The following is a 16249-nucleotide window of genomic DNA, read 5'->3' on the forward strand; positions in this document are numbered from 1 at the left end:
TTGCGACGCTCATCTAGCTTTACTGGCCAAGGGAGCCGGTGTACAGCTTCCGGGTCATGTGGCCAGCATGACTAAGCCACTTCTGGTGAACCAGAGCAGCGCATGGAAACGCCGTTTACCTTCACGCCGGAGTGGTACCTATTTATCTGCTTGCACTTTGACATGCTTTCAAACTGCTAGGTTGGCAGGAGCAGGGACCGAGCAACGGGAGCTCACCCCGTCATGGGGATTCAAACCGCCGACCTTCTGATCGGCAAGTCCTAGGCTCTGTGGTTTAACCCACAGCGCCACCCACGTCCTGCTAAGTACATAACTGATATGTAAATAACTTTCTTGGCACTGTCAAAACCAGACTTTAATCCACTCATTGTTTTCTGAAATCGTTCCCTAAGCAGCGGTGGAGTCTGGCACACCACATCTGATGAGTGTGAGCAGCAACATTGCCATGACTCTCCTCTCTCCATCCCCGGGTCAGGCTTGAGTGCAGTGGAGCTGTGGCTGGCAGTGTTTGGTTGATTCAGGCTCCGGTGGGGGAGGCTGTCGTGGGGGCACCTGGTCGCACCCCTTCAAAAAAATGTTCCCGGGGCACGGCTCCCTCAGCCCCCCCCCCCACTGCCCTAAGACATAAGAAGAGTCTTCTGGATTAGACCAAGATCTCATCTAATCTAGCACTCTGTTCTCACAGTGGTCAATTAAATGTCTGTGGGAAACCAGCAAGCAGAACCTGAGTGCGCCAGTCCCCTCCTCACCTGTGATTTCCAGCAACTAGCATTCAGAGACATACCGTCTGTCACAGGGGAGGGAGAACAGAGCTACTGTGGCTAGGAGCTGTTGATAGCCATATCATCCATGAATTTACCCAATCCTTTTTTAAAGCCACCTAGGTTGCTGGCCATTACCGTGGGACAGTTATGAAGTGCAATGATGGCTGTGTGAAGAAATATTTCCTTTTGTCTGTCCTGAACTGGCCGACATTCAGCGTCACTGGATGACCCCAAGTGAAAGAAAAAGGCTCTCTGTATTCACTTTCTCTACATATTCTTCTCCCTCCTTCTAACAAGATTCGTTAGAAGAGCTTCATAGAAAGAATACAATGGAATGAGCTGGGTGGTAGAGTACTTCTACAGTGGCAGAATTATGTGGGAAATTGCAGTCAAGCATAACTGCATGACAACTGGTTAGTATATGAAGGGGCTAAGACCACGGAGTTCTTTCCCTTGTCTTAAGTGGGCCACACCCCCTTTTCTTCATAAGGAAGTGGAACTTCTTCCTCTTCCTCTCTTTCTCCATGTAACTGACAAAGGAAAACATGTCCAAGCTTAGAGCGCATGTTTGAAATCATCTTTCTGTATTTTCTACCCAAAGGTATTCTGCCTGTGTTCGCTTTGCTGCTGCTTGGATAAATGCATGAATCTGACCTTTGAATCTGTAAGTAAAGCATTTTTAACTTACTTAGCAGTGTGTGGTCTGTTCATTGCAACAGGGGCAGTGCTGGATGCAACTAAACAGGATATGAAAAGGGTCTCATAGCCCACATTCCCATGGTACACTGCTGCTTTACTTTTGTGAGTTTAAACTCTGCTACTGGGGCTCTCCCCTGCTGGAGAGTGAGTTTAGGCCCACAATTTGAATCCAGGCACCCAGCCATTTTTTGTTATTTACCTTCCTCTGCCCCCACCTGGTCACAGGGATTCATAATGTTTGATGTTTTACTTTGTTTGATGTTTAAATTTGCTGGAAGCCATCCAGGGTGGCTGGGGCAGCCCAGTCAGATGGGTGACATATAAATTATTATTATTATTATTAAAGGTAAAGGGACCCCTGACCATTAGGTCCAGTCGTGACCAACTCTGGGGTTGCGGCGCTCATCTCGCTTTACTGGCCGAGGGAGCCAGCGTACATGTGGCCAGCATGACTAAGCCGTTTCTGGCGAACCAGAGCAGCGCACGGAAACGCATTTACCTTCCCGCTGGAGCAGTACCTATTTATCTACTTGCACTTTGACGTGCTTTCGAACTGCTAGGTTGGCAGACGCAGGGACCGAGCGACGGGAGCTCACCCTGTCGCAGGGATTCGAACTGCCAACCTTCTGATCGGCAAGTCTGTGGTTTAACCCACAGCGCCACCCGTGTCCCTATTATTATTATTACCCTCCCACAAATTCAGGGTATAGGCAGTGGAGGTGAATATGTTTTCCCCCATCAGTGCTCACCTCCATCAACAAAGCCCCAGAGATTTATTGTGTTAGAAAAGTGCGCATTGTCTCTATTTTCTGGTCCAAGAATCTTTTCTCTGGATCGGTTACATTCAGTGTGAGACTTTAATAATAATAATAATAATAATAGTAGTAGTAGTAATTTTTATTTATACTCCGCTCTCCCCAGCCAAGGCCAGGCTCAGGGCGGTTACAAGCAATAATAAAAACAAGTTGAATGATTACAACTTAAAAACAAAATGAAAATACATTAAAATGTTGAAACATTAAAATATTAAAATGTAGCCTCATCGCAGAAGGAGAAGGAAAAGAAAAAAGAGAGAGAAACTTCAAATGTTGACTACAAATGTTGGTGTGTGGAGTACCTCAGGGTGCGATACTCTCCCCGATGCTTTTCAACATCTTTATGCGCCCCCTCGCCCAGCTTGTCCGGAGTTTTGGGCTGGGTTGCCATCAGTATGCTGATGACACCCAACTCTATCTGTTGATGGATGGCCATCCTGACTCGGCCCCAGACACACTGGCCAGATGTTTGGAAGCTGTGGCTGGATGGTTACGTGGGAGCCGGTTGAAGCTAAATCCTTCGAAGACAGAGGTCCTGTGGCTGGGACGGGACGATATGGGATTGGGGGGGGCAACTCCCATCTCTTACGGGGGTGCAATTAGTGCCAGCACCGTCCGTTAAGAGTTTGGGTGTAATCTTCGACACCTCCCTTTCCACGGAGGCGCAGATTGCAGCTACAACAAAGGCGGCATTTTTCCATCTCCGCCAAGCTAAGCAGTTGGCTCCTTACCTCTCTCACCCTGACCTAGCCACTGTGATCCATGCGACGGTCACCTCCAGACTGGATTATTGTAACTCGCTCTACGTGGGGCTGCCCTTGAGACTGACCCAGAAACTCCAGCGGGTGCAGAATGCTGCAGCGAGACTCCTTACGGGGTCTTCGCTGCGAGATCACATTCACCCGGCGCTATACCAGCTGCACTGGCTCCCGGTGGAGTACAGGATCAGGTTTAAGGTGCTGGTTTTAACCTTTAAAGCCCTATACGGCCTAGGACCCTCGTACCTACGGGACCGCCTCTCCTGGTATGCCCCACAGAGAAACTTACGGTCTTCAAATAAAAACATCTTGAAGGTCCCAGGCCACAGAGAAGTTAGGCTGGCCTCAACTAGAGCCAGGGCCTTTTCGGCCGTGGCTCCGAACTGGTGGAACGCTCAGTCACAAGAGACCAGGGCCCTGCGGGACTTGACATCTTTCCGCAGGGCCTGCAAGACAGAGCTGTTCCACCAGGCCTTTGGCCAGGGCACAGCCTGACTCCCTCCCTCGGCAATCTTCACGGAGCTCTGGCCCAATGGTTGCCAGTGGCTTGAATTAATTAATTTTATAATGAATGATTTTAGAGTGTTGTTTGTGCTGTACTTTTGTACTGTTTTATTGTTGTTAGCCGCCCTGAGCCTGGCTTCGGCTGGGGAGGGCGGGATATAAATAAATTTATTATTATTATTATTATTATTATTATTATTATTATTATTATTATTATTACAGCATACGGAAAATTAATTAATGAACACAGAGAGAGAACCAACCCAAACGAGGGCGGCACAAAAAAAAATGTGTCACCACCCGCGCTCTTCTCCCCCAACCTTACGCAGGGATTTCTGGTTTTGCGTTGCCAGAAGAGACCGCGCGGCGACCTGCCCTTGGAAAGCGCCACCTCCCCCGGCAACACGTGCGCGGACACCGCCAAAGGCTCCCTCGGGCCGGCCAGTAGCCGGAGCCTCCTGCCGATGCGCAGCGCCGTTTCCTGTTCCCTCCGCCTCCCCTTTCGCCGGCCCGCCGTGACGAAGGCGGAGGAGGAACCCAGCCATATAGCGGCCGCTCCTGCCCTTCCCCGCCGCGGGGGGAGCTGCAAAAGCCGGAGCTGGAGGCGACGGCGCAGGCTGGAGAAGAGACGCGGAAACGCAGGTAGGCGCGCCGGGGATCCCGGTGATGGAGGCACTCGGAGTGGGGTGAAGCGCAAGGGCCGGGAGAGGGGGCGCAGGTACCCCTCCTGAACCCCCCCCCCGGTCGTCGTCGAAAGGAAGCGATGGCGTGCGGGGAGGGGGAGAAGGGCGAAGGGAGCCCGTTGGCCGCCCCTTCCTCCTCTCCTTCTCGTGCGTAAAGGCTGAGCCCACGCGCGCCACCGGGAATCTAGAAGGGCATTTGCCGCCTGCCCCCCTCTCTTTACTCACGAGTCAGCCACGTTGGATCCAGGGGGATTAGTTGGCCAAATCAGTGTGCAAACGAGGATCAGGGGTCTGGCGAGTTCGCGAGGTTTCCGCGAGAGTTCTCAAGGTTTTCCGATCCCCGCACCTTCGTTTTTCGTGCACGGCCCATAGCGAGCTCATGTGGTCCTTTGGAACAGGAAGCTCAATGGAGGATGCGGATTTACTCGGAGTGAGGCATGGAAGGCAGAAACGGCTAGGGGGAAACCGGGGCAAAGGGCTTCCTTTTTTCCACCCGCCTTGGAGAATTATTTACGTAGTTTAAGCTTTATAGAACAAGAGCTCAGTGGGGGCTTTTTTGGTTATTTTTTAAGGTTGATTCCTCCCAAGAGGTTGCGGTTCGGAAATGAATGATTGTGTACCCAGTGTGGGGAAGATGTCACAGAGGGGAGGGAGAAAACTTAGGCAGCGATGAAAAGAGGGAAAACAGCAGCCGGTTGGTGGCACCTTAAAAAGTAACATATTTATGGTGGGAGAGGCTTGCCGGACCGGACAACAGAGGCCACTTTTTATCAGGTGTGAACTGCTCCTATCATTTCCCAGACTGAAGATAAGCAGTGGCATCAAATGACGAAGCAATGCAGAAAATACAGTCTGTGCTGATTTGATCCAAGCTTTAATTCAGTTGCCGGCAGTCTGTGGTTTTTTTGCATTTCGTTGCCAGTTTAGCCCACTGCTTACCACACTTTCTCTCTGAATGCCAAACTGAGGATAACACTTCATGTGTCTATTCCAAGACAGCTTATGCACTGTTAATCTATTCCTCTTTAAGGGTCATGAGTGGGGGCACGGGATACCTAAGATGCTCCCTTTCTTTCTCAGGAGGACCCTGGGGTGGGTTAGAGGTCCTGGATTCCAAACCATTAGATATCTCTGACCCTGGGAGGGTCCCAGAAGGATAGGAGGTGAGAGACACTGGAGAAGGCAAGAGTAATAAGGAATGCTTTGCTGCTGGGTCACAAATGCAGTTCAAAGCTGATGGGCTGGAGACACATTGATAAAAGAGATGTCTGGAGAAGTTATAATCTAGATCTTGGCTGAAGTACAGTAGTACCTTGGTTCTCAAACTTAATCCATTCCGGAAGTCCGTTCCAAAACCAAAGTGTTCCAAAACCAAGGCATGCTTTCCCATAGAAAGTAATGCAAAATGGATTAATCCGTTCCAGACTTCTAAAAACAACCCCTAAAACAGCAATTTAACATGAATTTTACTATCTAACGAGACCATTGATCCATAAAATGAAGGCAATAAACAATGTACTGCAGTCACACAGTCAATCAGTAGCTGGACTGGGTTCCACACAGTCACAAAAACAAAACAAAAAAGCCACAAAAACGGCAAAATAAAGTTGTTTTAGCACCGAGGTGTTTGAGAACCAAGGTACCACTGTAAAGAGTTTTCATACAGTGGAAAACTAGAGAAGCTCATGAGTGGGAACTGAACCTCTGAAAGGGGTTCTTCAAAAATCTGCCGCAAAATGCTCATTCCCTTTCCACAGAGGAATTTATAGGTTAGGTGATTCTACAAATGTTCCTGCCCATTTTCTTAAGGACTGCTATCCTAAGATCTAGATTAATTTTGCTTTCCTGGAGTTCAAACCCTCTTTGTGATTGTAAATCCCCGGAAGCAGTAGATTTTGAGACCCATGCCCCTCCTTCTCCTTTAAAAGTTCCTCTATGTTTCTGAGGTGGTGGCCAGCAGTTGTCCTTTTTATACCTGTTTTAGTCATTTGGAAATTCATCTTGTTTCTAAATTATACACTGTCACATCTTTTTGTGGTTTGATCACATGGCACCCTATGACTACCAGTGCATTCTGTTACACTTACCCCTCCCTTGTTTCTCAAATATGCAGGTTTCCTGGAGTTCTTTCAACTTCTCTGGTTCTGATTGACTGAAAAATCCAAATGGTCTAATCTAGGCTCTGCATCAAATTGGAGTAATCTCAAATCTTTGAAATGCCTTAAAAGTAGACTTTTGTGGCTCTTAAAAATTAAATTATAGTCAAATTTCCTTGTTTTAAAACAAAGCTGCTTTAAATGAAATTTGAATTCAAGGCAGGGGAGTTCAAAGTTTTCTTCCTTCTATGTAGGAAGCATCTGAATTACAAATGAGAAACTTTAATTAAATCAACTAATGCTGAGCTGGTGTGGTGTTGTAGTGACCATGGAACTGAACTGGGTCAGGAAATCCCTGGTATAGATCTTGGGCCTGTCATGAGCTTAGTTTGGAACCTTAGACAATCATCAGTCTCTTGCCCTTCACTTCTCATATGCAAGACATGGGATAATAATACTGACCTACCTTAAAAGGTTGTAGAATAGGAGCAAGAAAATGTATGTGAAGTATTTTGAATATTCTAAAATGTTATTTTGATGGCTACATAATGCTTATAATTATAATAATTGGTCTTGAATTGAATCCATCCTGAACTAGACAGCACAGTGAATTTCCAGAAGGGATGCAAAATTCCACACGGCACCAGGAGATCTGTGGTTGGGTCCTCCTGTTTTATTTATGTATGCATCCATCCATTTACCGTATTTTTCGCCCTATAGGACGCACTTTTTCCCCTCCAAAAATGGAGGGGAAATGTGTGTGCGTCCTATGGGGCGAATGCAGGCTTTCGCTGAAGCCTGGAGAGCGAGAGGGGTCGGTGCGCACCAACCCCTCTCGCTCTCCAGGCTTCAGGAAGCTATCCACAAGTCTTGCAAGCCCGGCGGGAGGTCCTATGGGCTGGTGCGTCCTATAGGGCGAAAAATACAGTATATCCTGCATTTTAAAATGGGGCTATGGTTTCAGCTTCTGGTCGAAGCACCACCACCAGAGGATGGAGGGCTCTCACATGCTGTTTTCCAAATATAAATCCCTCTTCCCACCCTAGTTGCTGGTAGCCTAGTGTGAAGTAAGAGTGCAGGTAGAAATGGCTAGTGGCACCTTTGTATCTCCAACATCTTGTTGTTTGAACGGAAAGCTGTGAGGCATGCAAAAACTCCTTTAAGCTCAGTTATTGCCCTTGGATTTTCTGTGTAAAGTGAATGTCTGTAGGTATTGTGGTTAGTCAGATGGACCATTGTTTTATCTTCTTAATGTATGGCTACATTAGTAGTAAGTGGGGTGTTACGGTAAAATCTGGGTGCGAGGCTGCTCTGCCACCCAGCTCGTCGGACTAAGTCCGCGGGTCCCTGCAGAGGAAAATGAGCTCAGCCAGAGACAGGAGCAAACTGCAGAAGATCCAAGTTTATTGCGCAACAGGTTCAAGGCAAGATTGAACAGCGAGAAAGGGGTGACATGAACTTTTGAAACTTCCCTCCATGTCCCAGAATACAGTGCAAAATACATCCCAGTTACATCATGAATATATTAAGAAGAGGTTGGGTTACACAGATTACATCATGACTACATTAAGAAGAGGTTGGGTTACACAGGATTAACATATGGAGGAGGGAGGGGGGAATATGCAGAGCTGGAGATATGCGTAGATAAGCACATCCTGAGTACCAGTGATGAGAAGACAATGGTCCATGTATGCATAGTCTGCCACCTGGCATTGCCCGGAGGAAAGGCTTGGCAGAGTGATTTGACAGGATTAGGGTCTTGACACCTTGCTTGAGGGATTATGGAGTACAGGGAAGGTGTCATGGAGTCCTAGAGAAATTGAGCAAATTGGCACGTTGATTTTCTATGAATTTTATAGATTTTAGTCCCTGTTGACATTGACAATTGGAAATAAATGGATATATTGTAGCGAAGAAGAAGGTGAAGAAGGCATGCCCCCCCCTTCCGTATCAGGGGCCACCTTGTGCTATAGCCTGACATCCAAGGGAAGTGGTTTTGATGAAACTGGGCTGAGGAACGTTCCACATTGACAGCTTTTATTTTTCTTAAAATATTGTTTAAGGGAGTCTTTAAAAAAAATAAAATGCAGATAAACCTGACTCTGAGAAGACAAATTAAAATCAACAGACTTAAAAGTCAGTCGTAACCGTTGATTTCAGTGGGTCTATGGCCAGTGTGACTTGGTTAGATATAGAATCTTGTTTTGACCTCAAGTTTCTAAAATGATTAATTGATGCTTGGTAAACTATTTTGAATAATAATACTTGCAGATAAGTGTTGAGAGTCTGCTGAATGGAGTTTGACATCTATCATAAGCATAAAGCACGACTCTTAAATAGGCTTGCAGTAAACCATTTGCCTGATTGCACGTGACAAGTAAAAATTGCCTATAGGGGACCTGCTGTACTTTTCCTATGGTAGGGAAGGTGAGACAGTGACCAAATATGCATGTCAATAACTTGTTTTCTCCTTTTGTGGTAAGAGCTAACAAAGCTGGAAACCTTTAGTTAATCACATTTTCTGGTTTTATCTGAACTAGGAAACTCTGGTTGCCAGCTTTGGAACAAACCAGCTTATTAAACTAGTGTCAAACTTTGACTTAATTAATATCCCGGTGTGTTCTGAGGTGGGAACTATAGTTTTCTTATTTGGATGAGATAGAAAACTGTCAGTGTTTGTAAAAAGCAAAAAAGAAGAAGGAAAGGGTTCTGACCTCCCTTTATCTCCTCAGTCTCCTTGTCGGCACAAAAAGAGTCCACGAGAATATCCTTGCAGAGTTTTATTCTTAAAAGTCCTTGTGCAAAACACGACTGAATAAGAATAGACACCAGCACCAACCAACCCAAACACCAGCCTCAGCACAAACTAACATTTTTCACTTTATATATATATATACAACCTGCTGCTGGCCGCTGAGTCATGCTGACCCAGCTTTATTCGCATTAAAGAAACAGCGGCCATTTTAGCCGTGACAAAAACTATCGTTATTTGGATGTTTTATGGTTTAATCGTAGCTTGGGCAAAGGGGTTGTTCACGTTTTGCTTATTAAGCAAGGAACATCACAACTGGCGGCAAAAAAGTGCTGTGTATGTGTGATTTATCCCTCTAAACTGACATCTCACCTTAAACGCAAGGGCTGCAAATGGTGAAATCTTACCTTTATGGAAGATTTCCTTTGACGGCATTAAAGGAACAAAGATCAGGTCAGAAAACATTTCCTGCAACTTTTACCTTCATTAATACTCAACCGGAACAAGTCTTTTGAAAGATGCATGTTTAAGGCAGCCTTTTTAACCATACATCCTGAGATGTTGTTAGACTACAAGTCCCAGTCTTCCTAGCTAGGAAAACAAGTGGTCAGAGATGATGGGAGTTGTAGTCTAGCAACATCTGGGGACCCAACCAAGATTGAGAGAGGCTGGTTCAGAGAGTGAAGGGAACAGTTTGTGGTTTTGAACAAACTCTATCCTCTACTTTCACAACTTTCATCAGTCTGAAGTGGTGTATTGAGAAATATTTTCTGGCAGCCAGGAGGCCTAGGGACTTGTTTTGTAAAAGAAAGAAGCGCTGTGCTTCTTAGAATGTTTATAATTATACATCATATAATAAAGAATGATAAGTGCATAGTCATAAAAAGCTGAAGTACTTCATACAAGTAAATTTTCTCCTCTGCAGTGCGTTAGCCTGACACCATGGTGGGTGAAGAAAATATCTCCGTAAGGAATCGCCGATCAACTTATGAGACTGCAGAAGAGAAAGAAGACTTGTCAAAGAGGCATGAAGCAGACTGGTCTATCCCACAATCAAGCAATGGTGAGATTTCTTCATCCGTAACTGCAGAGATCTTACCTGATTTAGCAGATGAAATGATAAGCAGTGAAATGATTTTAAATCTGCATGTGAACAAAAGATCTGAAGTAAATATGAATCCAATTGTTTCCAGTGTTCACCATGTTCAGTGGGTTTACTCTGAGTAAAACTTTGTTGACTACAACTCGGTGCATGTATCTTTGGTGGTGTAGTTCAACGTGGTACTCAGCCAGTTCTGAGAGTGTTTGCCTTGTGCTAATAACTTGACCTTAGCACTGTATTTGTTCCCTGACTACTTTTCTTTTAGCTGTGTGCCAAATTTGTGAAGCCAGCGGAGGGGATTCTTCTAGAGAACTAGTATGACCTGACTAGGAAACGTATCTATACCTAAATTATCCGTGTTGTAGTTTTTGTTTCAACAGCTACCAGATATTTGCCTCAAAATGTGAATACTGGCATTCATTGCTAAGCTTGTTTACTCAAATTCAAGCTGGGTGTGAAACTGCCTTCTACTGAGTTGGACCAGTAATGCTTTCTCTGACAGGCAGTAGCTCTTCAGGCCCCCTTATTGTGATCGGATGGGATTCCACCAAGTCTTTGTTTACGCAGAATGAGGTCCACTCACCTAACCAGCCTTTCCCTGCCCGCGGGCCTTAGGTTGCCAATCCCTGGTGTAGATGCAATTATGAGATTTCTTCATCAGTAACTGCAGAAATCTTATGTGAATAAATATAAGAATTTATCAGTGGACTTATTTTGAATCTGCAAATGAGCAAAGTACAGTAAATACAAATTCTTCCTCAGTTCTTATATAATGGATTGTTTCCAGTGTTCACCATGTTCAATGGGTCTACTATGAGTAAAACTTTGTTACATGTCTTTTGGCTTTCCAATCTTTCTGGACCTGTTGGCACATCTGTAAAGTGGATTAATTGTTGTGTTGCTACACACACCCTACGACAAAGCACATCTTGTAAACTATCTTTGTCTTGTATGACAAAGCACATCTTGTAAACTATTGTATCATTTGTGATAGGAAAAAATGCTGCTTTCAAGCCAGGTTTCGGTGTGTGTGTTGTGGGTGTGTAATATTGTGGGTGCCTGGGAATCGATGACCACTGGATTCTAACCATAGCTGAGAACTCAAATGATGAATTGAGTTATGATGAATTTGCGTAGCTGGCAAATTGTGTTTTCAAGCTGTTCCTGTTTTCTTTCCTCACAGCACTCAACATTGTAAGCTCAGTCCTGTTTGAAAGCTCAGGCCCTGTCTCCAGGGAGCAGGACCTTTGGGAGGCTGAGCGATGGCCCTAATTGCGGTTTGCCAATCTCAAAAAAATGCCAAACCATCTTTATATTTCCTTAGCCATGGGTTGGCGTGATGTCTGAAGTGAGCCAAAATAGGCTTTTTTCCTGGATTGATTGATCGATTATTTATTTATTTATTTGACCACTTATTCCTAAGTGGGCCTAACTTATTATTAAGCGGCCCTGTTCTTAATTTAGCACCTTTTTTGGTTCGGATAAAAGGTCTAATGAGTTAAAAAAATCCAAGCCTGATGTGAAGATCTGCCTCGGTTCGCATCTCGTTTTATGTCATTTCTTGGGTTTTGGGTGGAAAGAAGCCTTCATGGAAACGGAATGTTCTGCCCCTGGAGTTTGATTGGGGATTGGGCTGGTGAACCACTAAAGATGATATGCAAGGGTATGTGTTCCTGGAAGGGCTTTGAAAATGCCTTTGTCCTTCTCTCAAATAGTGTTGGGTTTCAGCTGTGACTAATCTGTCTTGAGGAAAGCATGTGGGATCTTTGTCTTGTAGTCCGGGACTTGCAAGGCCGTGGTAATTTCCCAAGGTGGAGGTTACTCCAGGTCATTCCTTAGTGTTGCAAACACAAATGATATGTCAGAAGAATGAATGTGCAGGGGGAAATTGAAGCTGAGGGGGAAGAGGACATAGCTGGTTAATATTAAACACAGGCTCATTTCTTTGGAAAGTTACTTTTCTTTCTCGTTTCCCTCCCTGCCTTTCCCATCAGTTCAGTGGCTTGTCATTACTATTTACATGCGTCACAATTTATCGTTATGTTATTTTTAGCCTGCTTTTCAGGCAGTGGGGGCTCCTAAAGTAGCTTTCATACACTCCTCAGTTAAAAATTAGCATCAGTGAAATATTGTTAAAATGACCACAAACAGCTAATCAAATATCAAGAGAAAGTATAGGTAACTCTTTTTATATAACTCATTAAAGCCAGAGTTTCCTTAATGCTTGGGCTACGCTATAAACACTTTGGCAAAGAAGAGAGATCTGTGATGTTCCTTCAGATAATGCTGTGTGTTGCAGGTAACTTTTCAATTTGGTACTCAGCCAACTCTGAGCGTGTTTGCCTTGTGCTAATAATCTGACCTTAGCACTGTATCCATAGCTGTCAGCTTCAGATTTGAAAATAAGGGACCAGCAGCCAAAATAAGGGACCTGCAGCATCACCTGTTTCGGGCACTCCAGTCTTCCTGTCCTCCTGCAGTCTGGTCAAACTCATGCTGGTAGCTTAGAGAACACTGTCCAACCAACTTTGTAACCAGAGGTTCATCTGAATATAATCTGAGTTGACATGTGACCTGGAATAATAACCTTGCTATAATGATTTAAACTTCATAACTAACAAGAAATACCGATGGGATGCTCTGGTTGCTTTTTGTCAGTTTAATTATGAGTTTATCCAAGTATATTGTTTCCAATTTGAACCATTTTGTCCCATATAGCAAGCTAAATAATTCATATAGCAAGTTCTTCATTTACCAAACCAGCAGTTTAAGCACAACCACAGCCATTCCCTGCACTTTCTTTCATACTTAAGAGCACCTCAAAACCATGCTAAAGGGAAATTCATTAATAAAAGGGATATTTATTTATCCTTTAGTAATATGAATATTCCTTTCACTAGTTGGGCTGGAATTTCATTCAACACGTGCCCACTAAACTGATAGAAAGGTCAAGAGTTTCTTCTTGTGATGATGTAATAATAAAATAGACCACGGGTTCTGCAGTCACGCTGGTTTAGTCACTCATTTCTGACAAATCTGAAAGAACATTAGTCAATTCAACTTTCTGTCCTGTGGTTCCATCCAAGTTTGGCAATAGGTTGACTGTGCAGTCTTGCATTACAGAGTTTCAATTATATATACACGACATGTAGCACATATTAATGCTGACCTGGCGCAAAAGCCCATTCTATATGTACTCTCTGGGTTGCTGGTGTAGATCAGGCATCGGCAACCTTTCTTTGCCTCGGGCCAGTATCTCCAGCGACGATTGTGCGGAGGGCGGGGGAGTGCACACCCGTACGCGGTCGCACACGCTATTTCCGGCAGACTTTAGGGTCGGAGGAACACTGGAAATAGCTTGTGTGCATGCGCACGGGCTTCCTCCAACCCAGATCTGCAGCAGAAATGGCATTTGTGTACGCGTACAGCACTCCAGGTACGCGGGTGGTGCTGTGGCTTAAACCACAGAGCCTAGGACTTGCCGATCAGAAGGTCGGCGGTTCGAATCCCCGCGATGGGGTGAGCTCCCGTTGTTCGGTCCCTGCTCCTGCCAACCTAGCAGTTCAAAAGCACATTAAACTGCAAGTAGATAAATAGGTACTGCTCCGACAGGAAGGTAAACGACGTTTCCGTGCGCTGCTCTGGTTCACCAGAAGCGGCTTAGTCATACTGGCCACATGACCCGGAAGCTGTAAGTCGGCTCCCTCAGCCAATAAAGCGAGATGAGCACGGCAACCCCAGAGTCGGTCACGACTGGACCTAATGGTCAGGGGTCCCTTTACCTTTACCTTTACAGGCACTCCAAGCCTATTTCCAATGCACATCTGGTTCGGAGGAGGCCCATGCACATACGCACAAGCTATTTCCGGTGCTCCGACCTGAAAGTGGATCCCCGTGCCACGCCGGTAAGAGCGGGCAGGGCGGCGGGGGTCACCATGGGCCGGATAAACGAGTCCCTCAAGCCTTATCCCACCGGCGGGCCTTAGGTTGCCCATCCATGGTGTAGATGCAATGATGAGATTTCTTCATCAGTAACTGTAGAAATCCTATCTGAATAAATATAAGAATTTATCAGTGGATTTATTTTGAATCTGCAAATGAACAAAAGTCCTAAAGTATAATAAATACAAATTCTTCCTCAGTTCTTAAATAATGGATTGTTTCCAGCGTTCACCATGTCCAATGGGACTACTATGAGTAAAACTTTGTTACATGTATTTTGGCTTTCCAATCTTTCTGGACCTGTTGGCACATCTGTAAAGTGGATTAATTGTTGTGTTGCTACACACACCCTACGACAAAGCACATCTTGTACACTATCTTTGTCTTGTGTGACAAAGCACATCTTGTAAACTATTGTATCATTTGTGATAGGAAACATGCTGCTTTCAAGTCAGGTTTCGGTGTGTGGGTTGTGGGTGTGTAATATTGTGGGTTCCTGGGATGGCCTCTGCTGACTCGTGCACTTAGGGTTGTCATATCGATGACCACTGGATTTTAACCATAGCTTAGAACTCAAATGATGAATTGAGTTATGATGAATTTGCATAGCTGGCAGATTGTGTTTTCAAGCTGTTCCTGTTTTCTATCCTCACAGCAGTCAACATTGTAAGCTCAGTCCTGTTTGAAAGCTCAGGCCCTGTCTCCAGGGAGCAGGACCTTTGGGAGGCTGAGCGATGGCCCTAATTGCGGTTTGCCAATCTCAAAAATATGCCAAACCATCTTTATATTTCCTTAGCCATGGGTTGGCGTGATGTCTGAAGTGAGCCAAAAGAGGCTTTTTTCCTGGATTGATTGATCGATTATTTATTTATTGTAAGCTCAGTCCTGTTTGAAAGCTCAGGCCCTGTCTCCAGGGAGCAGGACCTTTGGGAGCCTGAGCGATGGCCCTAATTGTGGTCTGTCAATTTGAAAATAAAACCATGTATTTACATAACTCTCCTCCTTCGTTCTGGGTGCATGGAATGTTCTCTTTATTTTTCGGTCTTGAATTTAAAGATTTTCCTACCCCAGGCCATTTTATGAGAAAAGCGTAGGCATACCTTTCTGAATGCTTGTTTAATGAGAGGAATGTCAAGAAGAACCATCTAACTGCAATTCTGCAGAAACAATTTTGTTTCTGTTTTCAGAAAAACTTATTTCTGTGCATTGTACACTCGTGTTGCCACAGTTGAATGTCTTGTGTGCACCGTCTCTGCCGTCTTGCTCTCACTTGGCTAGTGAACTGGTGCCTGGGCTGTACCACGTGAGGGTGTAGGGGGCAAGCGCTGCATGGACGGTTGAATCATATAGATGTCTGGCAGGTGGCCAAGCTAGAATCCTCCTCCCTAGCGCCTCCTGGGTTTTTTTTAGTATTTGGGTAGATATGTTTAAATGATCTGCCACAATTAACTACAGTTTTAATGCACTCCAGGAAGGGAATCCTGGGAAATTGGAGTAGGTTGTACGTATTTCCTTTTGGTCAGTAGCGGACAACTAATACAGGTACATCTGTGCAGGGGAATAAGTGAAAGTTTTGGGGGCTAGTAACTTTTGTGGACTTATTTGCAGCACTGATTTTAAAATACCGCATATACTCGAGTATAAGCCAACCCGAATATAAGCTGAGGCACCTAATTTTAGCACAAAAAACTGAGAAAACCTATTGACTTGAGTATAAGCCTGGTGGCGGTGGCAGTGGCGGAGGAAGAACAAGCAGACTGAAAGGGCTGCTTTCAGGCTGCTCGTCCCATCGCCGCCGCCCGCCTTACTTGAGTATAAGCCGAGGGGGGCTTTTTCAGCATAAAAAATGTGCTGAAAAAATCGGCTTATACTCGAGTATATACGGTACTTTAAATTTCCAGTTTGCATACTTTTCCTGTTTTGCCTTTCATACTTGTGGAAAACTTATACCCAGTATTTATTGTCTTTATCATTTACATTACAATAACGATTTGTTTTTTCCTCTTAGGTCGTGTTGACATTGACCATTTGGTCACTCGAAAGATGCAACTTTTGGTGGAGGCTGAGGTAAACCTATCGGAATTGTAGTTAATATGAGTTGACAAGGAGGAATCCCTGGATAGCAAAAAACAAA

At 44.9% G+C, this 16249-nt stretch overlaps 1 protein-coding gene across 1 annotated transcript in view; it reads left to right on the forward strand.

Moving 5' to 3' along the window:
- Nucleotides 1-3862: 3862 nt before the first annotated feature.
- The window catches only part of LOC310680089 (sterol O-acyltransferase 1-like), a 33549-nt gene continuing 21162 nt past the window's right edge, over nt 3863-16249 (forward strand). Inside the window, exons 1-3 of the mRNA XM_083446350.1 lie at nt 3863-4182; nt 9997-10134; nt 16124-16182. Coding sequence (XP_083302476.1) covers nt 10014-10134; nt 16124-16182 — 180 coding nt within the window. The 5' untranslated portion in view covers nt 3863-4182; nt 9997-10013. The remainder of the gene's footprint in view (nt 4183-9996; nt 10135-16123; nt 16183-16249) is intronic.

The sequence above is a fragment of the Podarcis tiliguerta genome, assembly GCF_965153285.1.
Source record: "Podarcis tiliguerta genome assembly, chromosome: 6".
Taxonomy (NCBI): Eukaryota; Metazoa; Chordata; class Lepidosauria; order Squamata; family Lacertidae; genus Podarcis; species Podarcis tiliguerta.